The 21457-nt window shown below is 46.1% G+C and overlaps 2 protein-coding genes across 4 annotated transcripts in view; both read right to left on the bottom strand.

Moving 5' to 3' along the window:
* The window catches only part of NCAPD3 (non-SMC condensin II complex subunit D3), a 60439-nt gene that overhangs the window by 20779 nt on the left and 18203 nt on the right, over positions 1-21457 (bottom strand). For 2 of the 3 annotated variants that reach the window (XM_024975201.2, NM_001193113.1), the window contains 6 exons: positions 15830-15906; positions 15171-15305; positions 14206-14426; positions 5974-6165; positions 5566-5663; positions 5365-5480 (listed from right to left, as the gene is read on the bottom strand). In XM_024975201.2, coding sequence (XP_024830969.1) covers positions 5365-5480; positions 5566-5663; positions 5974-6165; positions 14206-14426; positions 15171-15305; positions 15830-15906 — 839 coding nt within the window. The remainder of the gene's footprint in view (positions 1-5364; positions 5481-5565; positions 5664-5973; positions 6166-14205; positions 14427-15170; positions 15306-15829; positions 15907-21457) is intronic. The other variant, XM_005216598.5, reaches the window with a different exon arrangement.
* LOC101902204 (histone PARylation factor 1-like) lies at positions 8693-11294 on the bottom strand. The gene is given in 2 exon segments (XM_010812965.4): positions 8693-9471; positions 9474-11294. Coding segments are annotated over 2 exon segments (1299 nt in total). The 5' UTR covers positions 10261-11294; the 3' UTR covers positions 8693-8959.

The raw sequence follows: 21457 nt of genomic DNA on the forward strand, positions 1-21457 counted from the left end.
CTGCCACTATTAGTCAACATACTTTTGGAAGTCCTAGCCACAGCAGTCAGAGAAAAAAAAGAAATAAATAAAAGGAATCCAGATTGGAAAAGAAGTAAAAACTTTACAGATGACATGATTCTTTACATAAAAAACCCTAAAGATGCCACCACAAAATTACTAGCACTAATCAATGAACACAGTAAAGTCGCAGAACACAAAATTAATACACAAATCTCTTACACTCCTATACACTGACAATAAAAAATCAGAAGGATACTCACTTCTGTTTCAGGACTTACTCTACCACGGAATTACCTGTTAACATGTGGGTCTCCCCCACTGCGCGGCAGGGGCCTTAGGAATGGGCAGTCTGACCATCACCCCAGGTAGCGCCCAGCAGCTCAACCACAAGGCGGTACTCAAAGTTTGCCAAACTGCTGGCAAATCACCATCACAACCCAGACTTCTGCAGCTGACGTGGCCTGACGCGTGTGCATGCTCCTGCTGCGCTCTACAGATCAATAGCACAACCTGGAGCTTCTGGAATGCACGTGCTGTGTCCCAGTCATCTGGGTCCCCAGGCCCCGGCTGCTACTGAGAGGAAGACTTCAGAGGCTGGTGAGCTGCCGGTCAGCCCGCCCACCTGCCCCCCTCGGGCTCTGTCCCCACAGGCGCTCCCGCCCTGCCTCCAGCTCTGCCCTGAGCACTCCCGCTGATCAGAGCCGTGTCCAGAGGCGAGTCTGTCTGGTCTAGGCAGACCTCAGAACGCTTTTTCTTCAGTTTCCCAAAGTCTGTCTCCTTGCAATTTCCACCTACTGGTCCAAACCGGTCCTAAGTGACCGAGTCACTCTGAGTGTCGTCTGGGTCTCCGGTCGCATGTGCATGCAGCCAGGCCGACTGCTGCCACACGCTTCCTCCTCCAGCTGCACACGCCAGGCCCCTCACCGGGTCTCACCCACCCTGCTCTGATGGCTGTCCTGAGACAGAGGACGGGGCACTGGTCTCAGACTCACCCAGTGCAGACAGCAAGACCACACCTCTGCTGCAAACCCAGGCGCCACTCGCAGCGTCCACGCCTGCGCCCACTGCTGACTGCAGCTCCACAGCACCGTCAGCTCACGGCCGCCGACAGAGCAGCCACGCCCACAGTCCTAGCCTCTGGCTCGGTGGTCGTGGCTTTGGTACCTGTTTTTCTCCATAAAACACAGGATATTGATTTATAGACGAAGAAGAAACAGAGGTATGGCTCTGGTCACCTGGATGGAAATCACCCCCAGCTCCTGGGACGTATCGGGCCTCAGTCCCTTGTCCACCATGCTGTGGGGGCAGAGCCAAAACCCTGCCTTCTCCTAACACAGCAGTGAGCTCCACTCTTCCAGTCTCGTTTCTACATGAGAAGAGAACTCAGCCTTCCCCACAGACGAACAAGGACCCAGCTTACTGTTCTGAGCACCGGGGCCTGTGGCGGGCAGACAGCACGTCCTCTCAGCCCGGCTCCGCCCAGGGCAGACCCTCCTCCAGCCAGGGCTGGGGACCCGGGGTCTGAGCCACAGGCCTGGCTCCACACCAACAAGCAACGCGCCTCGGACGCCAGCAGGATGGCACCCTCAGCACTGGCCACAACAAGCAAGGCGCCTCGGACGCCAGCAGGATGGCACCCTCAGCGCTGGTCACACACGCCCTGCTTTCCCTGTGGCACTCTTCCCTCATTATCATCTTTTTGTTTTGTTTTTACCTGTTTTCTGTTATTCACACATGCTGCCTACTTAGGGAATGTTCCTTATTTAAAAGGTTTTCACACACTTTCTTGGATCAGAGATAAATGGTTAGAAATAAAATAAAAGAAGTATTTCTTTTCACCAAGAAGTGTCAAAAAGTTTAGTAAGGAAAATCCCAGACACAGAAAGAGCTGGGCATTTTTAAAATTAAGTAAATTTCAACCTGCTCATACCCTAAGCAAAAAAGTTACACTATGCTGCCTTACTATACCTGTTAACTTATGAGGGAAGGACTTTTTAAAAGGAGCTTATACAAGAAAAGGAAGCATAGGAAGGTGGCAGGTAGCTCAGATGAAGCAATAATGTTTTTATTCTAGGAAATGTAAATATATTGGTTGGCCATAAAGTTCATTTGGGTTTTTCCATAAGATGTTACATAAAAACAAGAGCAAACTTTCTGGCCAACTCAATATTTCGGCAATTATCTAATTTCATTATTTAGATAATTCATAATTATCTAAAATCATTATTAATAACCCCCAGTCCTATACTGCTTCATCATGATTAGCACTGTTTGGAAGTGTAATCCAGGCATACCTGGTGGCTCAGACGGTAGAGAATCTACCTAAAAAGTGGGAGACCCGGGCACGATCCCTGGGTTAGGAAGATCACCTGGAGAGGGAATGGCTGCCCACTCCAGTATTTTTACAGAGAATTCCATGGACAGAGAAGCCTGGCGGGCTACAGTCCTCGGGATTGCAGTGAGTCGGACGTGACTGAGCAACTAACACTTTCACTTTCTTCACTTTCAGGAGTATATTTCATGACAAAAACTGAATATATGGTAATAAGATGACTCATTAGAGATACTGAAATGGAGAGCACTCAGAAGTTAACCTCTTCCGACACTGCAGAGCTAGTGAATGATGGCTGAGATTAGCTGCCAGTGTCGGTGAGAAGTAAACCTTGGAGGTTTTCTCTGACCTTGTTTATTTGGAGGCGTCTGCAGTTTCTTTCCTGCTTCCCAAGCGCTGACAAGGAGGTATCCTGGGTGTCAGGCAGAGGAGAGTAGCATATGTCATACTGAGGGGGCCAGAGACTTGCACCACAGAGATAAAGTACTCTGCTGTGTTAAAAGCAGATACTCTGAATAAGTGAATCTGTTGACATTTTCTCATAAGAAAATGTTCCATATTCCAGTTCCATACTTATGCTCTTTTGAAAAGTTTTGAGACAGAAAGCTTGATATCATCTCATGTCTTTGAGGCTTATAGTCAATTTGAATAGGAGCAAATTAATCTCATTTAAAAATTATATTATTCAGCATTAGCATGGATAATAATATTTATTTTGCTTACATGTAAAAATTAGGCAGTTTTACTCCATGTACTCTGTCTTAAAGCATATTCATGTATTTAAAAAAAAAAAGAAGTTAACCTAATCCCCCGTCTCCCACAGAACACTGGTCTGTGAGGGAGCTTCCAGAGGGCCTGTCAGCAGGAAGCGCTGGTACCAGAGACATTAGGGGGAAATAACACAGAGATCTACCAAAACCTTCTGGCCTGGGGGGGGAGCCCCGACCAGGAGGAGGGCGCTTACACACCCTGGGAGGGAGGGGGGAATTGAGGCAGGAGGGGCCACCAGGCTACTGCGAGCACCCAGCCTGAGAGGATGAAGAGACAGCCTTGCAGCTTCCATCTTGGGACCAGGGGCCCAGCAAGCGCGCCTCCTAGAACACACGGAAGAACCGTACAAGAAAGATCTTAATGACTCCAATGACAATGATCGTATCACCACTCACCCAGAGTCGGACAGCCTGGAATGCAAGTCAAGTGGGCCTGAGGAAGCATTACTACAAAGCAAGCTAGTGGAGACGATGGAATTTGGGCTGAGCTATTCAAATTCTAAAAGATGATGCTGTGAAAGTGCTGCACTCAATATGCCAGCAAATTTGGAAAACTCAGCAGTGGCCACAGGACTGGAAAAGGTCAGTTTTCATTCCAATCCCTAAGAAAGGCAATGCCAAAGAATGCTCAAACTGTTGTACAATTGCACTCATCACACACGCTAGCAAAGTAATGCTCAAAATTCTCCAAGCTAGGCTTCAACAGTATGTGAACCAAGAACTTCCAGATATTCAAGCTGGAGATCAAATTGTCAACATCTCCTGAATCATAGAAAAAGCAAGAGAATTCCAGAAAAACATCTACTTATGCTTACAAGAGAAGGAAATGGCAACCCACTCAGTATTTTTGCCTGGAGATTCCCATGGACAGAGGAGACTGGTAGGCTACAGCCCACAGGGTTGCAAAGAGTCAGACATGACTGAGCAACTTCACTCACTCATGCTTTATTGATTACGCTAAAGCCTTTGACTGTATGGATCACAACAAACTGTGGAAAACTCTTAAAGAGATGGGGCTACCAGACTTCCTGACCTGCCTCCTGAGAAACCTGTATACAGGTCAAAAGGCAACAGTTAGAATCGGACATGGAACAACAGACTGGTTCCAAATTGGGAAAGGAGTATATTCCAAGGCTGTGTATTGCCACCCGGCTTATTTAATTTATATGCAGAGCACACCATGCCAAATGCTGGGCTGGATGAAGCACAAGCTGGAATCAAGATTGCCAGGAGAAATATCAATAACCTCAGATATGCAGATGACACCACCCTTATGGCAGAAACTGAAGATGATCTAAAGAGCCTCTTGATGAAGGTGAAAGAGGAGAGTGAAAAAGTAACTCAACATTCAGAAAACTAAGATCATGGCATTTGGTCCCATCACTTCATGGGCAAACAGACAGGGAAACAATGGCAACAGTAACCGACTTTATTTTCTTAAGCTCCAAAATCACTGCAAATGGTGACTGCAGTCATGAAATTAAAAGACGCTTGCTCCTTGGAAGAAAAGCTATGACAAACCTAGACAGCATACCAAAGAGCAGAGACATTACTTTGCCCACCAATGGTTCGTATAGTCAAAGCCATGGTTTTTCCAGTGGTCATGTAGGCATGTGAGAGTTGGACTATAAAGAAAGCTGAGAGCCAAAGAATTGATGCTTTTGAACTGTGGTGTTGGAGAAGACTCTTGAGAGCCCCTTGGACTGCAAGGAGCTCCAATCAGTCTATCCTAAAGGAGATCAGCCCAGAATATTCATTGGAAGGACTGATGTTGAAGCTGAAACTCCAATACTTTGGCCACCTGATGTGAAGAGCTGACTCATTTGAAAAGACCCTGATGCTGGGAAAGATTGAAGATGGGAGGAGAGGGGACGACAGAGGATCAATGGTTGGATGGCATCATCGACTCAATGGACATGACTTTGAGCAAGCTCCAGGAGCTGGTGAAGGACAGGGAAGCCTGGCGTGCTGCAGTCCATGGGGTCGCAAAGAGTCGGACACGAACCAGTGACTGAAGTGCCCAGGATGCATGCTTCCTAGAAGACAGTGGTGCCCAGAACCAAGGAGGTGACCTCCTGAAGGTGCTGTGTCTTTAGCAGCCAAGGTCTCCTTGGGAAATGTCAACTGCTTGTCAGATGGGTGCTTCCTTAGAGACCTAACTGCCCTTCCAGGCTGGCTGAGGAGCACGCCCCAGCCTCAGGGCAGAGCGCTCTGTCTCCACGTGGACGAGCGACAGCCGCACACGAGTCTGTAGTGTACCTGCTCCTCCGCTGGTGTCTCTGCAGTTGCCCGGCACAGGCTTTGTAAAGTGTCAACAGCTGGGGAGATCAACATTGTCGACCAGCAGAATCCATTCAGCTTTTTCTTGAGAACATCTAAAAAGAGTCAATTCCCTCCAGGTTTTTAACTCTCAAAATAAAGAGAGGCAAGCCTTTTCACGACTCCCCGGCAGACACTCACCTGCCACCATGTCCCGGGTGCTCTGAGGAAGGTGCTTGGCGATGTGCCGGATGACACACAGGATGTGCCCCAAGGTGTCTTCACTGGGGCTCTGCTGGCTGGGGAGAGGGCGGAGAAGAGTCAGCGCAGAAGCCCGGGAGGCGCTGCTGCCCACACAGCACTCTTCTTCAGGATTATGGAGGGAGGGGGGGCCTGGTCCACAAGCCAAGTGGGGGAACGCGACGGCACCTACTGTACTTGGACAATCAAAGCTTAACAGTGATTCCATTTTCCCTCTTGGTTTTTACACCAGAATTTAAAGGAAAGACACATGTACACAGCTATGAGAGGGCCCACTTCCTCAAGACACAAGCCCTGTGTCCAGGACTCCCTCACGTCTGGTGGCAGCTCCGTGACAAGCGTGCGAACCTGCTCATCCTCTCCCAGGCCTCGATGACAGTGGAGTAGTCCGGCATGGGCGACGCGCCAGCCACCTTGGCGAGCAGCATCCAGGCGGGCGCAGAGTGCTCCTTTTCCGTGTGGGAGAGCACGTTGTTTACAAAAGTGGGGGAGAATCTATCTTTCCGGGACCAGATATGAAAAGCCTTGTTTAAATAGCAGCTGGAAAAGAGACAGAAAGCAGGATTGTGACTGTGAGTACACCAGCCTCCGACCACCCCTCAGTCCAGGGTATGGGCTTCTGCAGCAGCCTCTCCTCCAGTACAGCAGCCACACAGGGGTTCCTGCCCAGGGGCACGTCTGATACCAACCGAGGTGTCCTTCCAAATGCTATGACACCAAGTAAGGTATATTAGCCCACCTCCTCCCCAAAGTTTTTACTTTTAAAGGGAAGAATAAAGTTTCAGAATACACGTGAAAGTGAAGCTGCTTAGTCGTGTGCGACTCTTTGTGACCCCGAGGACTGTAGCCTACCTGGCTCCTCCCTCCATGGGATTCTCCAGGCAAGAGTACTGGAGTGGGTTGCCATTTCCTTCTCCAGGGGATCTTCCTGACCCAGGGATCAAACTCGGGTCTCCCGCATTCCAGGCAGACGCTTTAACCTCTGAGCCACCAGGGAAGAATACACATGAGACCCTCTAAAACTTGTATGTACACATATGTGGTAGGATGCCAATAATACATACACCCAGAGCTTATGAGGTTTTAGTGACAAAACACGTACACAATGCCCTTTTTCAATGGAAGGACTGGAGAGAAATAACATCCCAGAGGTGAAATATGGTGGTATTAAAGGAGCTCAACTTTGCTATGACCTGTCAAAACCACGCAGAATTACATATTTCAAAGTCTTCTAAAAGAAAACAAAAAACTCTTCTGATATGTTAAAGTGTCTGTGTGTGTCACTGCTGCTTTTAGACCATTTCTTGCTTTATTTTTTCCCATAGCAGTGAGTGACATGACTCATGAGACCAATGTAACATTTTATATTTAAGTGGAAAAACAAATACATTCCTTCCGCAAGTAATTTCTTCTACTGCTAGGAACGCACGCGTGCACGCACATGCACACACACACACACACACACACTCAGATTAGCAAAACTTTTTCATTAAATGAAAAAAAACAATTCTCAAAGCGTGCAGAGGGTGACTACAAGAAATAAACACACCCATACACAGTAAGCATATGCATATAAATGAATGGTTTGCATTTATAAATTAGCTTTTATCTAAAAAATCTATCTAGAGTTTTACTGCAAATGACTAACATGATTCAAACCTGACTGTTGTCCAAAACCAAGATACAGTGAATTGACAAATATTTTTAAAATTTATCTACAAGAATCACACAGAATATTAAATGACATTTACTACAAGAAGCCAACAGAATGGGAAGAAGTGTCCTCTGAACTTAAGAGTTTCAAGAGCTCAAATCCAGCTCCTCTGGAGGGTGGTCACACACACCCTCCACCAGCGCTGAGCTGTCCCCAAAGGCCCCCTGACTGGACCCAGTCAGTATCAACCCACTGCAGTCACAAGAATGCAGCTCAGCAAACACCACCTGGGCTTCCTGAAAAGCACAGCTGGCTGCTAGCCTGAGACCCACCCAATGCACCCTCGGGGCCCCTCTCCCTTACACTGCAGTCCACTGTCTCACCGGTACACTAATTCCTGTGCGTCTATCACGCCAGATGCTGACGCTGAGAAGCTCTGTTCCACATCCTCTGCTCCAATCTACAGCCGAGCCTGGTGACTCCCTCCACCACCAGAAGTGCCAAGAGCAGGCATTTAAAGCAGGGCTCCAGGCACAGCACTCCCCTGCCCTGGCTGACCCCAACTCTGCTTGCCGGGCCAGAAATCCCCCAGCAGCCCTGTCATTTAGGATCCGAGAGGGTCAGGCCTCAGTCTTTGTGCTGCCATTTCCTGCCTGGAGACCCTCACCATCAGGCCGGTCTAGCTCATCTCAACTCTTTCCACCTCCAGAGATGACTGCAGTCATGCCACCATCAACAGGAAGCCACTCTAAGCCAGACAAAGAAAAGGAGATAGAAACCATATAGGGGAAAGAAAAAAACAGAAAAGAAACTTCTAGGAATTATCTGGGAAAACATCTACATAGCCTACAGGATATCTATAGGAAAAGATCTATAGGAAAAACCTATATAACATCTATAGGAAAAAATTCTTTTTTTTTTTTTTAATTTTATTTTATTTTTAAACTTTACAAATTGTATTAGTTTTGCCAAATATCAAAATGAACCCGCCACAGGTATACATGTGTTCCCCATCCTGAACCCTCCTCCCTCCTCCCTCTCCATACCATCCCTCTGGGTCGTCCCAGTGCACTAGCCCCAAGCATCCAGTATCGTGCATCGAACCTGGACTGGCGACTTGTTTCATACATGATATTATACATGTTTCAATGCCGTTTTCCCAAATCTTCCCACGCTCTCCCTCTCCCACAGAGTCCATAAGACTGTTCTATACATCAGTGTCTCTTTTGCTGTCTCGTATACAGGGTTATTGTTAGCATCTTTCTAAATTCCATATATATGCGTTAGTATACTGTATTGGTATTTTTCTTTCTGGCTTACTTCACTCTGTATAATAGGCTCCAGTTTCATCCACCTCATTAGAACTGATTCAAATGTATTCTTTTTAATGGCTGAGTAATACTCCATTGTGTATATGTACCACAGCTTTCTTATCCATTCATCTGCCAATGGACATCTAGGTTGCTTCCATGTCCTGGCTATTATAAACAGTGCTGCGATGAACCCTGGGGTACACGTGTCTCTTTCCCTTCTGGTTTCCTCAGTGTGTATGCCCAGCAGTGGGATTGCTGGATCATAAGGCAAAGTTGCCATCCATTTATTTCCTGTAGTCCTTAAAAACAGAAGAACATGTTTCACACTAAAGCTCTGCAATCCTGTACACCAGAGAGGCAGCCCCACTCATGCTGCGAGCTGGTCCACGTCCTCTTGGCTCCTGTTTGCTAGATGAGCTTCATTAATTTCCGCAAAGAGATTCCTCTTCAGCAGATTATATGCCAGAGGTAAAAGCTGGCCAGCAACTTTATGAAAACAGTGGGAGCCATGGCAGAAGAGGTCCAGCCGCAGCTCCAGCCCCATCCCATAGTCGCACTCATCGTTAGCAAGCTGCACATAGGTCATTATCTCCTGGACGGGGGCAAAGGCCTGCAGTCTGTCGGCGTTGCTCGGGGCCTCCACAATTGTCCCGCAGATTCTCCTGAGGCTGGCATCCGTTTCAGGGAGCTCTCTGTATCCAACATCATTTTTATCCACTGGGACAACCAAGCCTGCCCCATGAAAGGTCTTTGTCACCACTTTCTTGTCTCTCTGCTTCACCCTCACAGTTCTCTGCTCCAGGGAGAACCCCAGTTCTCTGGCTGCTTCTGTGAGTTTCTCATCTATGGTTTTCAAGAGACTAGTTTTCTTCTTATCTTCTGTAAGTTTTTCATCAAAAATGATTTGACTGCAGCAAACACATTATCTCCACTTTGAACAATTATACAATTTTTCTTTGCTTCGTTTGTACCGACAAATACAGGAAGTTCATCAGGAGAATCCCTGAAATACCCCATGTGGAATTGAGTTTTACTGTCTCCAATAATAATGGTCTGGAACTCAGGAGGATCATAGTAAAATCTCCAGTGAAGATTAAAATTCAAGCTTGCTGATTTTTTCTTTATTTTATGTTTTCCGGCAAGGATATCATAAGGACCCACTAATCGAAGTCCAAGGCTTGCAGATAGTGAATCAGCTGGCTGTTCAGGGTCAAGTCCTTTGCAGAACCTCCAGAAGTGGTAGAAATCTTCAGGCAGAAGAAGCCTGTAATGGCTTTCCACCTCTTTTCGAAGGTCACTGGGCACGTCAGCTTCATAGGACTTACTCTTCTTCACATTGACCAGTTTTTCACACTGCGGCCCCTCTCCGCAGAGTCTATGCTTCGCGCCACCGCCCACCATCCTGCAGCAAGAGGGTGCAGTGCCAGCCGGTCCCCGGAAAAAATTCTTAAAAAATCCATTAACCATAAAGAAAACCACTAACAAACCGAACTCATCAAAAGACACCATTAAGAGACTAAAGACACAAACACTGGGCTGGAGGAGAGGAATCTGTGATGCACACAACAGTGTTTCTACACATTTGAACGCTTTTGGGTGAACAAGCAAAAGAGCAACAGACAGCCTGATTAAAAACCCGGGCACGATATCTGGGCAGGTAATACACATGTGAATATCTAGATGCTAATCCAGCTATGAAAGGGGCTCAACTGCATCAGTCACCATGGCAGTGCAAATTAAGACCACCAAGAAATACAAGCACTGGCCACCAAAATGACTAAAAAGAAAGACCGAGGGCACAAAGACAGGGAGCAACTGCAGCTCTCAGAAGTGCTTCTAGCCCGGCACCACCACTCTGGAGCGCTGTCTGCGGCGACTTAAGGGAGGACAAGAGCACGCCCAACAGCACTGCTCCTGGGGACACGCGCAACAGAGATGTGCACCAAAGACATGCCCAGAAGAGTCCCAGCATTTCCCCTCACGATGGAAAACCGGAAACGATCCATCATCAGCCAGCAGTCGACAGGATACATCAACTGTGGCTTCTTCATGTGCGACACACAGGCAACAATGGCAGTGGATGAGCTACAGCTGCACAGCCACCTGAGTGGGCCTGGCACTTCTTTGAGTGGAAGGAGTCAGACCCACAAAGAGCAGAGACCACATGATCCGCTCGTGGGAAGAGGAAACCACACCTGGTGCTGGAGTCAGCGGCACCGCCTCTGAGGCGAGACGGAGAACACCGGAGGGAGAGGGCGGGTGCTCCCCGGCCGAGCAAGGCTCTGCCTCTGGACCCAGGGGCACACCCACACAGGCCGCATCTTCTGTGCTGCAGCAGCTTCTTTACCCACTGAGCCAAAAAGAGTAGGCGTGGAAGGCGAGGGAGTGGAAGGCTGTGGCTGAGCCACGACACACGCCGGGGCTCTCAGCTTCTGGCCAGGGACGAGGCTTGAGTGCTCAGAGCTTTTGTGCAATCAAGTTTTACTAAAGTATAAAGGAGACAGAGAAAGCTTCTGACATAGACATCAGAATGGGGCAGAAAGAATACCCTCCTGCTAGTTTTTAGCCGGATGTTATATAGTGACTGCTGCTGCTGCTAAGTCGCTTCAGTTGTGTCCGACTCTGTGCAACCCCAGAGACGGCAGCCCACCAGGCTCCCCCGTACCTGGGAATTCTCCAGGCAAGAACACTAGAGTGGGTTGCCATTTCCTTCTCCAATGCATGAAAGGGAAAAGGGAAAGTGACATGACTCTTAGTGACCCCATGGACTGCAGCCCACCAGGCTCCTCCGTCCATGGGATTTTCCAGGCAAGAGTACTGGAGTGGGGTGCCATTGCCTTCTCCTAACTTGAAGACAGAGTCTGGGGTAAATGCATAGTACGTTAGCATAGCTTAAGATAAACGTTTCCATAAAAAAAATGCATTGGTTAACTCAAGGTTTGAGAAAAGTTAAGTTCAGATGGAACCAGGTGTCATTATGGCAACCCAGTATTTTAAGGGAAACCTCTTTTTAAATCTGTACAGAGAAGGAAAAAAACTATCGATAGTTTGTTTCCTCCTGTAGCTTAAGAGAGAGATAAAACAATGTCTGACACTTGCAGCCTATTTCCTCCATTTGGAGACCCCTGGCCTTCCTGCCTGTTACCCTCTCAGGAAAAAGGGAAAGATATACCCAATTGAATGCAGAATTCCAGAGACTATCAAGGAGAGATAAGAAAGTCTTCTTAATTGAACAATGCAAAGAAAGAGAGGAAAAAAACAGAATGGGAGAGACTAGACATCTCTTCAAAAAACTGGAGATATGAAGGAACTATTTCATGCAAAGATGGGGACAATAAAGGGCAGAAACGATAAGGACCTAATGGGAGCAGAAAAGATTAAGAAAAGGTGGCAAGAATACACAGAAGAACTATACAAAAAAGGTCTTAATGATCCAGATAACCACAGAGGTGTGGTCACTCTCCTTAGAGCCAGACATCCTGGAGTACAAAGTCAACTGGGTCTTAGGAAGCATCACTACAAACAAACCTAGTGAAGGTGATGAAATTCCAGCTGAGCTATTTCAAATCCTAAAAGATGATGTTCTGAAAGTGCTGCACTCTACGCCAGCCAGCTTGGAGAACTCAGCAGTGGCCACAGGACTGGAAAAGGCCAGTGTTCATTCCAATCCCAGAGAAGGGCGACACCAAAGAATGTTCAAACTACCGCACAATTGTGCTCACTTCACATGCTAGCAAGGTAATGCTCAAAATGCTTCAAGCTAGGCTTCAGCAGTACGTGAACCAAGAACTTATAGATGTACAAGTTGGGTTTAGAAAAGGCAGAGGAACCAGAGATCAAATTGTCAGCATTTGTTGGATCACAGAGAAAAAAGCTAGGAATCCCAAAAAAACATCTACTTCTGCGTCACTGACACTGCAAAAGCCTTTCACTGTGTGGATCACAACAAACTGTGGAAAATTCTTAAAGAGATGGGAACAGCAGACCACCTTACCTGTCTCCTGAGAAACATGTATACAAGTTAAAAAGCAACACTTAGAACCTTACATGGAAAAAACAAATGGTTCTAAACTGGGAAAAAGAGTACGACAAGGCTGTGTATTGTCACCCTGCTTATTTAACTGCTATGCAGAGCACATCATGCGAAAACGCTGGGCTGGATGAATCCCAAGCTGGAATCAAGCCTGCCGGGAGAAATATCAACAACCTCAGATATGTAGATGGTACCACTCTAATGGCAGAAGATGAAGAAGAACTAAAGAAGAGCCTCTTGATGAAGGTGAAAGAGGACACTGAAAAAGCTGGCTTGAAATTCAACATTCAAAAAACTAAGATCATGGTATCTGGTCCCAACGCTTCATGGTAAACAGAAGGGGGAAAAGAGGCAGCAGTGACAGACTTTATTTTCTTGGCTCCAAAATCAATGCAGATGGTGACTTCAGCCATGAGGTTAAAAGACCCTTGCTCCTTGGAAGGAAAGCTATGATAAACCTAGACAGTGCATTAAAAACCAAAGAAATCAAAAAAAAAAAAAAAAACAAAGAAATCATTTTGCTGAAAAAGGTCCATATAATCAAAGCTATGGTTTCTCCATAGTCATGTATGATTGTGAGAGTTGGGCCATAAAGAAGGCTGAGCACCAAAGAATTGATGCTTTTGAACCGTGCTGCTAGAGAAGACTCTTGAGAGTCCCTTGGACTGCAAGGAGATCCAACCAGTCAATCCTAAAGGAAATCAACCCTGAATATTCATTGGAAGGACTGATGCTGAAGCTGAAGGTCCAATACTCTGGCCACCCAATGCAAAGAATGGACTCACTAGAAAAGACCGTGAACCTGGAAAAGATTGAAGGCAGGAGGAGAAGGGGACGACAGAAGACGAGATGGCTGGATGGCATCACAACTTGATGGACGTGAGTCTGAGTGAGCTCCGGGAGAGGGTGAAGGCCGGGGAGGCCTTGTGCACTGCCATCCGTGTGTTTGCTGAGAGTCAGGCATGACGTAGTGACTGAACAACAACATTATGACACTGACCCTGTTACTCTTCCCACTGGATGCTGATTCCTCTACACCCGCACAGAAACAAGTAGGGAGGTACTTCTTGCACAGTAAAGCAAAGAAAGGAGAACACAGGCAAAGGAGCACAAAGGCCATTCCTGCAGTAAACTAACACCGATCAGTGCAGTGCCACCTCGTCACTGCACTGCTCCCTGCACAGCGAACACCAACAAATATCCAACGGAAAGAACACTGTGGTGTGATTAAGTCATCAATCCAACAAAATGTCAGAAAAAGTCTATGTGTCCTAATTAGGAAGTCATCTATCACAACCGGTACTGTGGAAAGTTAATGTCGATACAGTAAATCCATCAATGCTTTCTACTACATATTAAGACATCAATTCGAAGCTGGGGAACACTCAGAAAGGCAAAGGAAGGCTTCACAAAAACTGTCACCACAAAAGCTAAGAGACTTGAACTAGGTCAAGAGAAAGAGACTAAGATTGAGCCTTTGTATATCAAGCAATTTGGAGAGCTGATTTTCCAGTATCAACCCAGGAACTGAAAATCAAGGCCCATCCACGAGGACACGCAGCTGCCCAGGAAAAGCGTACCCCAGCTTCCGGCTGTCCGTGTCCAGCAGCGTCAGCAGCGCCCAGGCGAGCGCCTGGCCGCTGTCTGCATCGTGGCCCTCGCTGTGGTGCTGGATGCTCTGCAGCAGGAGCCGGTCCAGGCACTCCAGGGCCTTGTCCTGCACGCTGCTCTCGTCGTCCGTCACGGCTGGGACCACGCCCCCCAGCCAGGCCTTCTGTATCTGCACACGCTGCGGCTGGGCCTGAGGAGTCCAAGTCAGCAAGTCATAAGGGTGCGAGCACAGGTCGGGGCAGCTGTGAGCCCTGTTTTAGGACGTGTTATTAGTAGTTCCAACACAATGACAAACAAATCCTAACAGTGGAAAAATGCCAACCCTCCAGATACAAGTGAAAACCAAGGTCAAGCTCCAGTTACTATAAAGCAGAGCATACTGACATTTTAGACTTAAAGTGATTATCTATCACTGGTAGTAAAGCAGTACTTTTTTGGAATAATTCAAGATCTAGAGAAAAAATATCTACCTCAAGGAAGAATCAGAAAAGATGCTAATGAAGAAAGTCAAACCAGGCATTGCTTAAAGTCTTCTACTGCGAAATAAGAAAAAATACTTTAAAAATTCTTCAAAACTAGCTAGCTGGCGGAAGTAAACTGCACGTAGGATCAGTGGATCTGCTCCTTTGGCAGTATCACCTATACAGGTTTCAATGGACAAAAAGTGATGTCGGCCTCTGGCCTAACCAAACAGATTTTAAACTTCACACTTCTGTGTGAGATGCATGCTGACTACTAGCGTTTTCCAGCACTAGTCCGCATGACACATGCATATTTAACAGGAAATGCGATCCAGCACAAGCAGTGGAGAGACTCCTCTCTGTACACTGCTGGGGCCACGGCAGCTAGGGAGGGTTTCTAACGGGCGTGCCATCATTAGGCTGGGTTATCCTGACGGAGAAGGGCACCTCAGATACACTGCGGCCGGCCTCACCAGGAGCAGCTCGGTGAGAGACTGCAGGGCCTGCTTGCGGACAGACACCGCGACGTCCCGGCAGCGATCCTGCAGGATGCTGAGCTCGTCCTGCAGACCCTCGACGTCGCAGTGCTTTAGGAGGTTCACCAGGACCTAGAAGGTACGCGGGTCACACCGCGGGGCGACACAGGCACTGGTCAGCACAGGCTGCACACGAACAATTCCTTCAAGTTCCTGACTCTCTCATTTTTGAGATCACAGATCTGTCACTCCTCCCAGTAACATCCCACCTCTTAGAATCTGAGGAAATTTAAGACCTCTCTGGAGAAAATCTGACATATAGTTTACATCAACATGTACTCAGAAACCATTTCAGGGGTTTCATGAACCCTATCAAAATCCATCTGTGGTCCCCAGGTTAAGAATCCCTACTCTAAAAAAACAAATTAAGGATCTAAAATTGTGGTTCCTAGGAAGCCAGCAATCCAGCAGGCCACTTAAGAACAGAGGATCCTTCAGTTCATCTGCGTAATTCCCGTTTACCAGGGACAAGGTGAACTAGCCTCAAGTGAAATGTGAGTACTGAGCATGAGAGAAGTTTTTAAAACAGTCTCTTGCACCTTCAAGCTGTTAGTGCTTCAAAAGAGGGTATGAAAAGAATGTCCAGAAAAACACACCTGGACCGCAGACTTCCTGACGCTGGTCTTCTCGTCGCCGACCCTATTCCTCAGTGACACCAGGAAACCCATTTCTGCTGAGGAAACACCAAGAAGTCATTACAGCCTGAGGCCAGCAGAGCCCCAGCCTCTCAGCACACACTCCTGAGAGCATGCACCAATCCAAAACTGGCCAGTTTGCTGGTTTTAAATCATAAGAAACCACAGCATGAAATCATGTAGAAAAAGAAGAAAATTCACATAATTACCTATTATTTGATAGGTACAATAACGCAGAAGTAGTAGTAGGCAGAGTAGTAACATTTCAAAAGAGTATAAATTCTGGAAAATTAAGCTTTAAACTGGGCTCCTAAGACTAAAATTCTGAATGAATTTATTTAGATTTTTTCATTCTATTTACTACAAATGGGAAGATGTAAACCATTGGGTGTTTTAAAGACTAAGTAAGACAATACAGAACAGGAGTTTTAAAACCCTCTCATCAAGAGTCCCTTTACACTATTAGATATTACTGAAGACTCATAAGAGGTTTTTTTTTTTTCCCAAATAAATGTGGATGATAGCTTTTAACATGAATTAGAAACTTAAAATGAGAATTATAAAAAGATTTAATAATTCATCTTAAGATACCAAATAAATGGCATACACTTTAACTGAAAAATAAAGTAGTGAAGAGAATGGCACTGATTTACATTTTGCAAACTCTTTAATGTCAGACTTAAACGACAGCTGGGTTGTCATCTCTGCTTCTATCTGCTTTTGCCTGTCTGGGACCTCTGTCTGCAAACTCCAAAGTACACTTTTGAGAAAACCAGAGAGTAAAAGGTAACTGATGTCTTAATATTACTATGAAAACTGTACTAACTTCAAGGGCCCACTGAAGGAGGCTTAGGGACCCCAAACCACACTTGAGAAATGCTGATGCACAAGAAAGAACAGTAGAAAATAAAACAATATGGAAAACGATAAAGAAAGTCAATGAAATCAAAGTAGGTTATTTAAGATCAACCAAACTAATATTTTCCTAGACAGAAAATAACAGATGAGTCTAACTGCTAAAATCAGGAATGAAGGAGGGACAAGGTTATGAATACTATGAACAGTTTTATGCTAACACATTTAAGTAACCTGGATTAAATATCTACATATTATTAAAGACATACATTAGGAAAACTAACTCAAGGAGAGACAAAGACTGAATACACAGTAACAAGTAAAGGGACTGAACTAGTAAGCAAAATATTTCACACACATGCACAAAGGGTCAGGACCAGATGGCTCTACTGGAGTCTGTCAACTATTAACAAAAACACCAATTAACAAAAATTAGTAACAATGCTTCCTAAACTCTTTCAAAAAACTAGAATCCCTATATCACTTTCCACCTCCTTCTATGAAGCCAGTATTATCCTGAAAGCAAAACAAGACAAAATAGCTCAAGAAAACAACAGACCAAAATCTCTTGTGAATACAGACATAAAATCCTCAGCAAGGGCCTTCCCTTGGGTCCAGCAGTGCAGACTCCAAGCTTCTCAGGCAGGGGACACAGGTTTGTTCCCTGGTCGAGGAGCCATATGCCCCGTGGTAGGGCCAAAAAATTAAAAATTAAAAAAAAAAAATCCTCAGCAAAATATTAGCAAATTAACCCAGCAAAATACAAAAGGGATTATACTCCATGCTTGGGATTTATCCGAGGACATGGGAAGATCATTCACTGTGATATGCCATCACAGAACAGAGGACCAAGGCCACATGATCATCTCCATAGATGCAGAAGTGGTGCGTGCAAAATCCTACACCCGTTCACGATAAAAGCAGTCAACAAAGTCAGAAAACAGAAAACTTCCTCACAGTGATAAAGGTCATCCTGAAGCAACGCAGAGCTAGCACCACACTCAACGGGAAAGACAAACGGAAGACATGGGTGTCTACTTTCCCTACTTCAACTCCACTAGCAGTCCCAGCAGGGAAAACAGGCAAGAAAAAGAAACAAAGGCATTCAGATTAGAAAAAAGAAGTAACTGTTCTCACAGATGGCATGATCTGATAGGTAGAAAATCTTAAGGAATCTCACACACACACACACAAAACCTTTTAAGGCTGGTAACTGATTTACCAACATTGCAGGATACAAGATCCATCATTAAAATCAGTTGTATAAACTATCAATAAGCAATCAAAATGAAATTAAGAAAGCAATTTCACTTAAAATAAAGAGAATAAAATACTTAGGAATAAGTGTAAACAGCAAGAGTTACACACTGAAAACTATAAAACATCACTGAAACGAATTAGAGGAGACCTAAATATAGAAAGGCATCCCTTGTTCATGGGCTGGAAGGCTTAGGTATTTTTACAGTGGCACTATATCCCACAGTGGCATTCCTTGGTAGCTCAGCTGGTAAAGAATCCGCCTGCAATGCAGGAGACCCCGGTTTGATTCCTGGGTCGAGAAGATCCCCTGGAGAAGGGAAAGGTGACCCACTCCAGTATTCTTGGGCTGCCCTTGTGGCTCAGCTGGTAAAGAATCTGCCTGCAATGTGGGAGACCTGAGTTCGATCCCTGGGTTGGGAAGATTCCTGGAGAAAGGAAAGGCTACGCACTCCAGTGTTCTGGCCTGGAGAATTCCACGGACTGTATAGTCCAATAGGTCAGAAAAGAGTTGGACAATTTGATATTTACATTGAAAGATGGATCCCTAACTCACATCATAAGCAAAAATTAACTCAAAATTGAACCAAGACCAAAATGTTAAGAGCTCAAACTATAAAACTCTTAGAACACCATCAAGAAAGTGAAAAGATAACCCTAAGAATGAGAAAAACAGGTGTGCAAATCATATCCGAAAAGGATCTGGATGTAGAAAATATGAACTTTTACCTCAAAAATCAAAAGATAAATGGACATGGGTTGTTTCCATGTTTTGGCTACTGTGAAGGATGCTTCTACAAACATCCTCATACCATGTGGTGCGTGAGTGCGGATGTTGTGTATGAGTGTGTGTATGGATTCACTCTTTTCTTCCCTTGTGGTTGCACACTAAGGAGTGGAACTTCTGGGTCATGTGGTGACTCTACGTCTAACATTTTGAGGAAATGCCAGAATGAACGAACACACAAAATGTGGTCCATCCATACAAGGGACTATATTCAGCCATAAAGAGGAACAGAGTACTGATACAGTACTACACGCCTCACCGTGGATGAACCTTGAAAACAGATGGCAAAGCAGTTGTCTGCACAAGGCTGCATGTTCTAGGGTTGCACTTGTGTGAACTGTCCAGAACAGGAGGATCCACAGACAGGGGGAGCACAGGGGCTGACTGCTCGTGGGGATGAGGTTTCCCACTCAGTTAATGAGAAGCTTCTGGAAGTTGATTACACAAATTTATGAACCACTAACAACCACTGGATTCAACATACTTTTAAACGGTGACTTTTATGAATCATCTCTCAAAAGAAAACACACCAACACCGGTACTTATTAGCACAGTATCTGGCGTGTAGTAACTATACAAATGTTTTAATGTACAGTTAATGCCAACAACACAAGTCATTTTATCAAAAATAAGGTGGGAACATGGGCTCTTTACATCTGTCAAGCTCTTATCATTTAGAAGCATAATTAAAGCAATACAGTAGTGTTTGGAAGCATCTGTACAACAGTGAGAATCCATTGTTGGATTCTGAGGTGGAGGAGAAAGACTTGTGCTCTTCTACTCCTCCAAGAACACCAAAATTGCGACTAGTTGCTGAACAACCATCGACAGGAGAATGTTGGATCTCACCAAAAAAAGATACCCCCACGTCCCAGGGCAAAGGAGAAGCCCTAACAGGATGGCAGGAGGGGCGAAACTGCGTTTAGAATCAAACCTCATACCCACCAGAGTCACTCAGAGGGTGCAAACAGAACCCCGTCTGCACCAGGACCCAGGAAAAGGAGCGGTGACCCCCACAAGAGACTCAGTCAGACCGGCTGAGAGTGTCCAAGTGTCTCCTGCGGAGGCACAGGTCAGCAGGGGCCTGCCCTGGACGGAGCTCTGGCTGCAGCAGGCTGGGGGGCGTGGCATCTGGCCAAAGTCCTCTTGGAGAAGGTCACCATTAGCCCCACCACAGAGCCACCAGGTGGAGGACGCACAGACTGGAGAACAATTATACCAAAGAAGTTCTCACACTGTTGCAAAAGTTCTAGGGCCCACAACAGACTTCCCAACCTGGGGATCCAGCAAAGGGACTGAGACTCCCCAGGGAATCTGACTTTGGAGGCCAGTAGGATTTGATTACCAAACTTCCACAGGACAGGAAACAGACTCTCTGAGGGCACGAACAAAACCTTGTGCCCACCAGGACCCAGAAGGAAGGAGCAGTGACCCCACAGGAGACTGAGCCAGACTTGCCTGTGAGCGTCCAGAAGTCTCCAGTGGAAGCATGGCTCGATAGTGGCCTGCCACGGGGTCAGGGGCACTGAATACAACAGTCCTAGGAGCCGAGGCATGCTGGCATAAGTCCTTTTGAAGGAGGTCGTCATCACCACCATTAACCCCACCACAGTTTGACCTTAGCCAAAGCCAAACTACAGGGGGCTTCCCTGATAGCTCAGTTAGTAAAGAATCCGCCTGCAGTGCAGAGACCCTGGTTTGATTCCTGGGTTGGGAAGATGTCCTGGAGAAAGGACAAGCTACCCACTCCAGTATTCTGGACTGGAGAACTCCATGGACTGTCCATGGGGTCACAAAGAGTCAGACAGGACTGAGCAACTTTCACAAACTACAGGGTAGGAACACAGACCCACACAACAGCAGAAAACTGGATTAAAGATTTATTGAGCACGGCCCCCCAACCAGAGCCAGACTCGATTTAGCCCACAGTCAGTCATCCCATCAGGAAGGTTCCGTAAGCCTCTTATCCTCATCTATCACAGGGCAGACAGAATGAAAACCACAATCACAGAAAATTAAACTAGTCAAACTGATCACAGCCTTGTCTAACTCAATGAAACTGAGCCATGCCATGTAGGGCCACCCAAGACAGACGGGTCATGGTGGAGAGTTCTGACAAAATGTGGTCCACTGGAGAAGAGAATGGCAAACCAGTTCAGTATTCTCGCCTTGAGAACCCCACGAACAGCATGAAAAGGCAAAAAGATACGACACTAAAAGATGAACTCCCCAGGTCTGTAGGTACCCAATATGCTACTGGAGATCAGTGGAGAAATAGCTCCAGGAGGAATGAAGAGGCTGAGGCAAAGCAGAAACAACACCCAATTGTGGATATGCCTGATGATGGAAGTAAAGTCCGATAGTGTTAAGAAAAATATTGCACAGGAACCTGGAATGTTAGGCCCATGAATCAAGGCAAATTAGAAGTGGTAAAACAGGAGACGGCAAGAGTGAACATCAACATTTTAGGAATCAGTGAACTAAAATGGGCTGGAATGGGTGAATTTAACTCAGATGACCATTATATCTACTATTGTGGGCAGGAATCCCTTAGGAGAAATGGAGTAGCCGTCACAGTCAACAAAAGAGTCCAAAATGCAGTACTTGGATGCAATCTCAAAAACAACAGAATGACCTCTGTTTGTTTCCAAGGCAAACCATTCAACACCACGGTAATCCAAGTCTATGCC

Source organism: Bos taurus, chromosome 15, assembly GCF_002263795.3.
Source record: "Bos taurus isolate L1 Dominette 01449 registration number 42190680 breed Hereford chromosome 15, ARS-UCD2.0, whole genome shotgun sequence".
NCBI classification, from domain to species: domain Eukaryota; kingdom Metazoa; phylum Chordata; class Mammalia; order Artiodactyla; family Bovidae; genus Bos; species Bos taurus.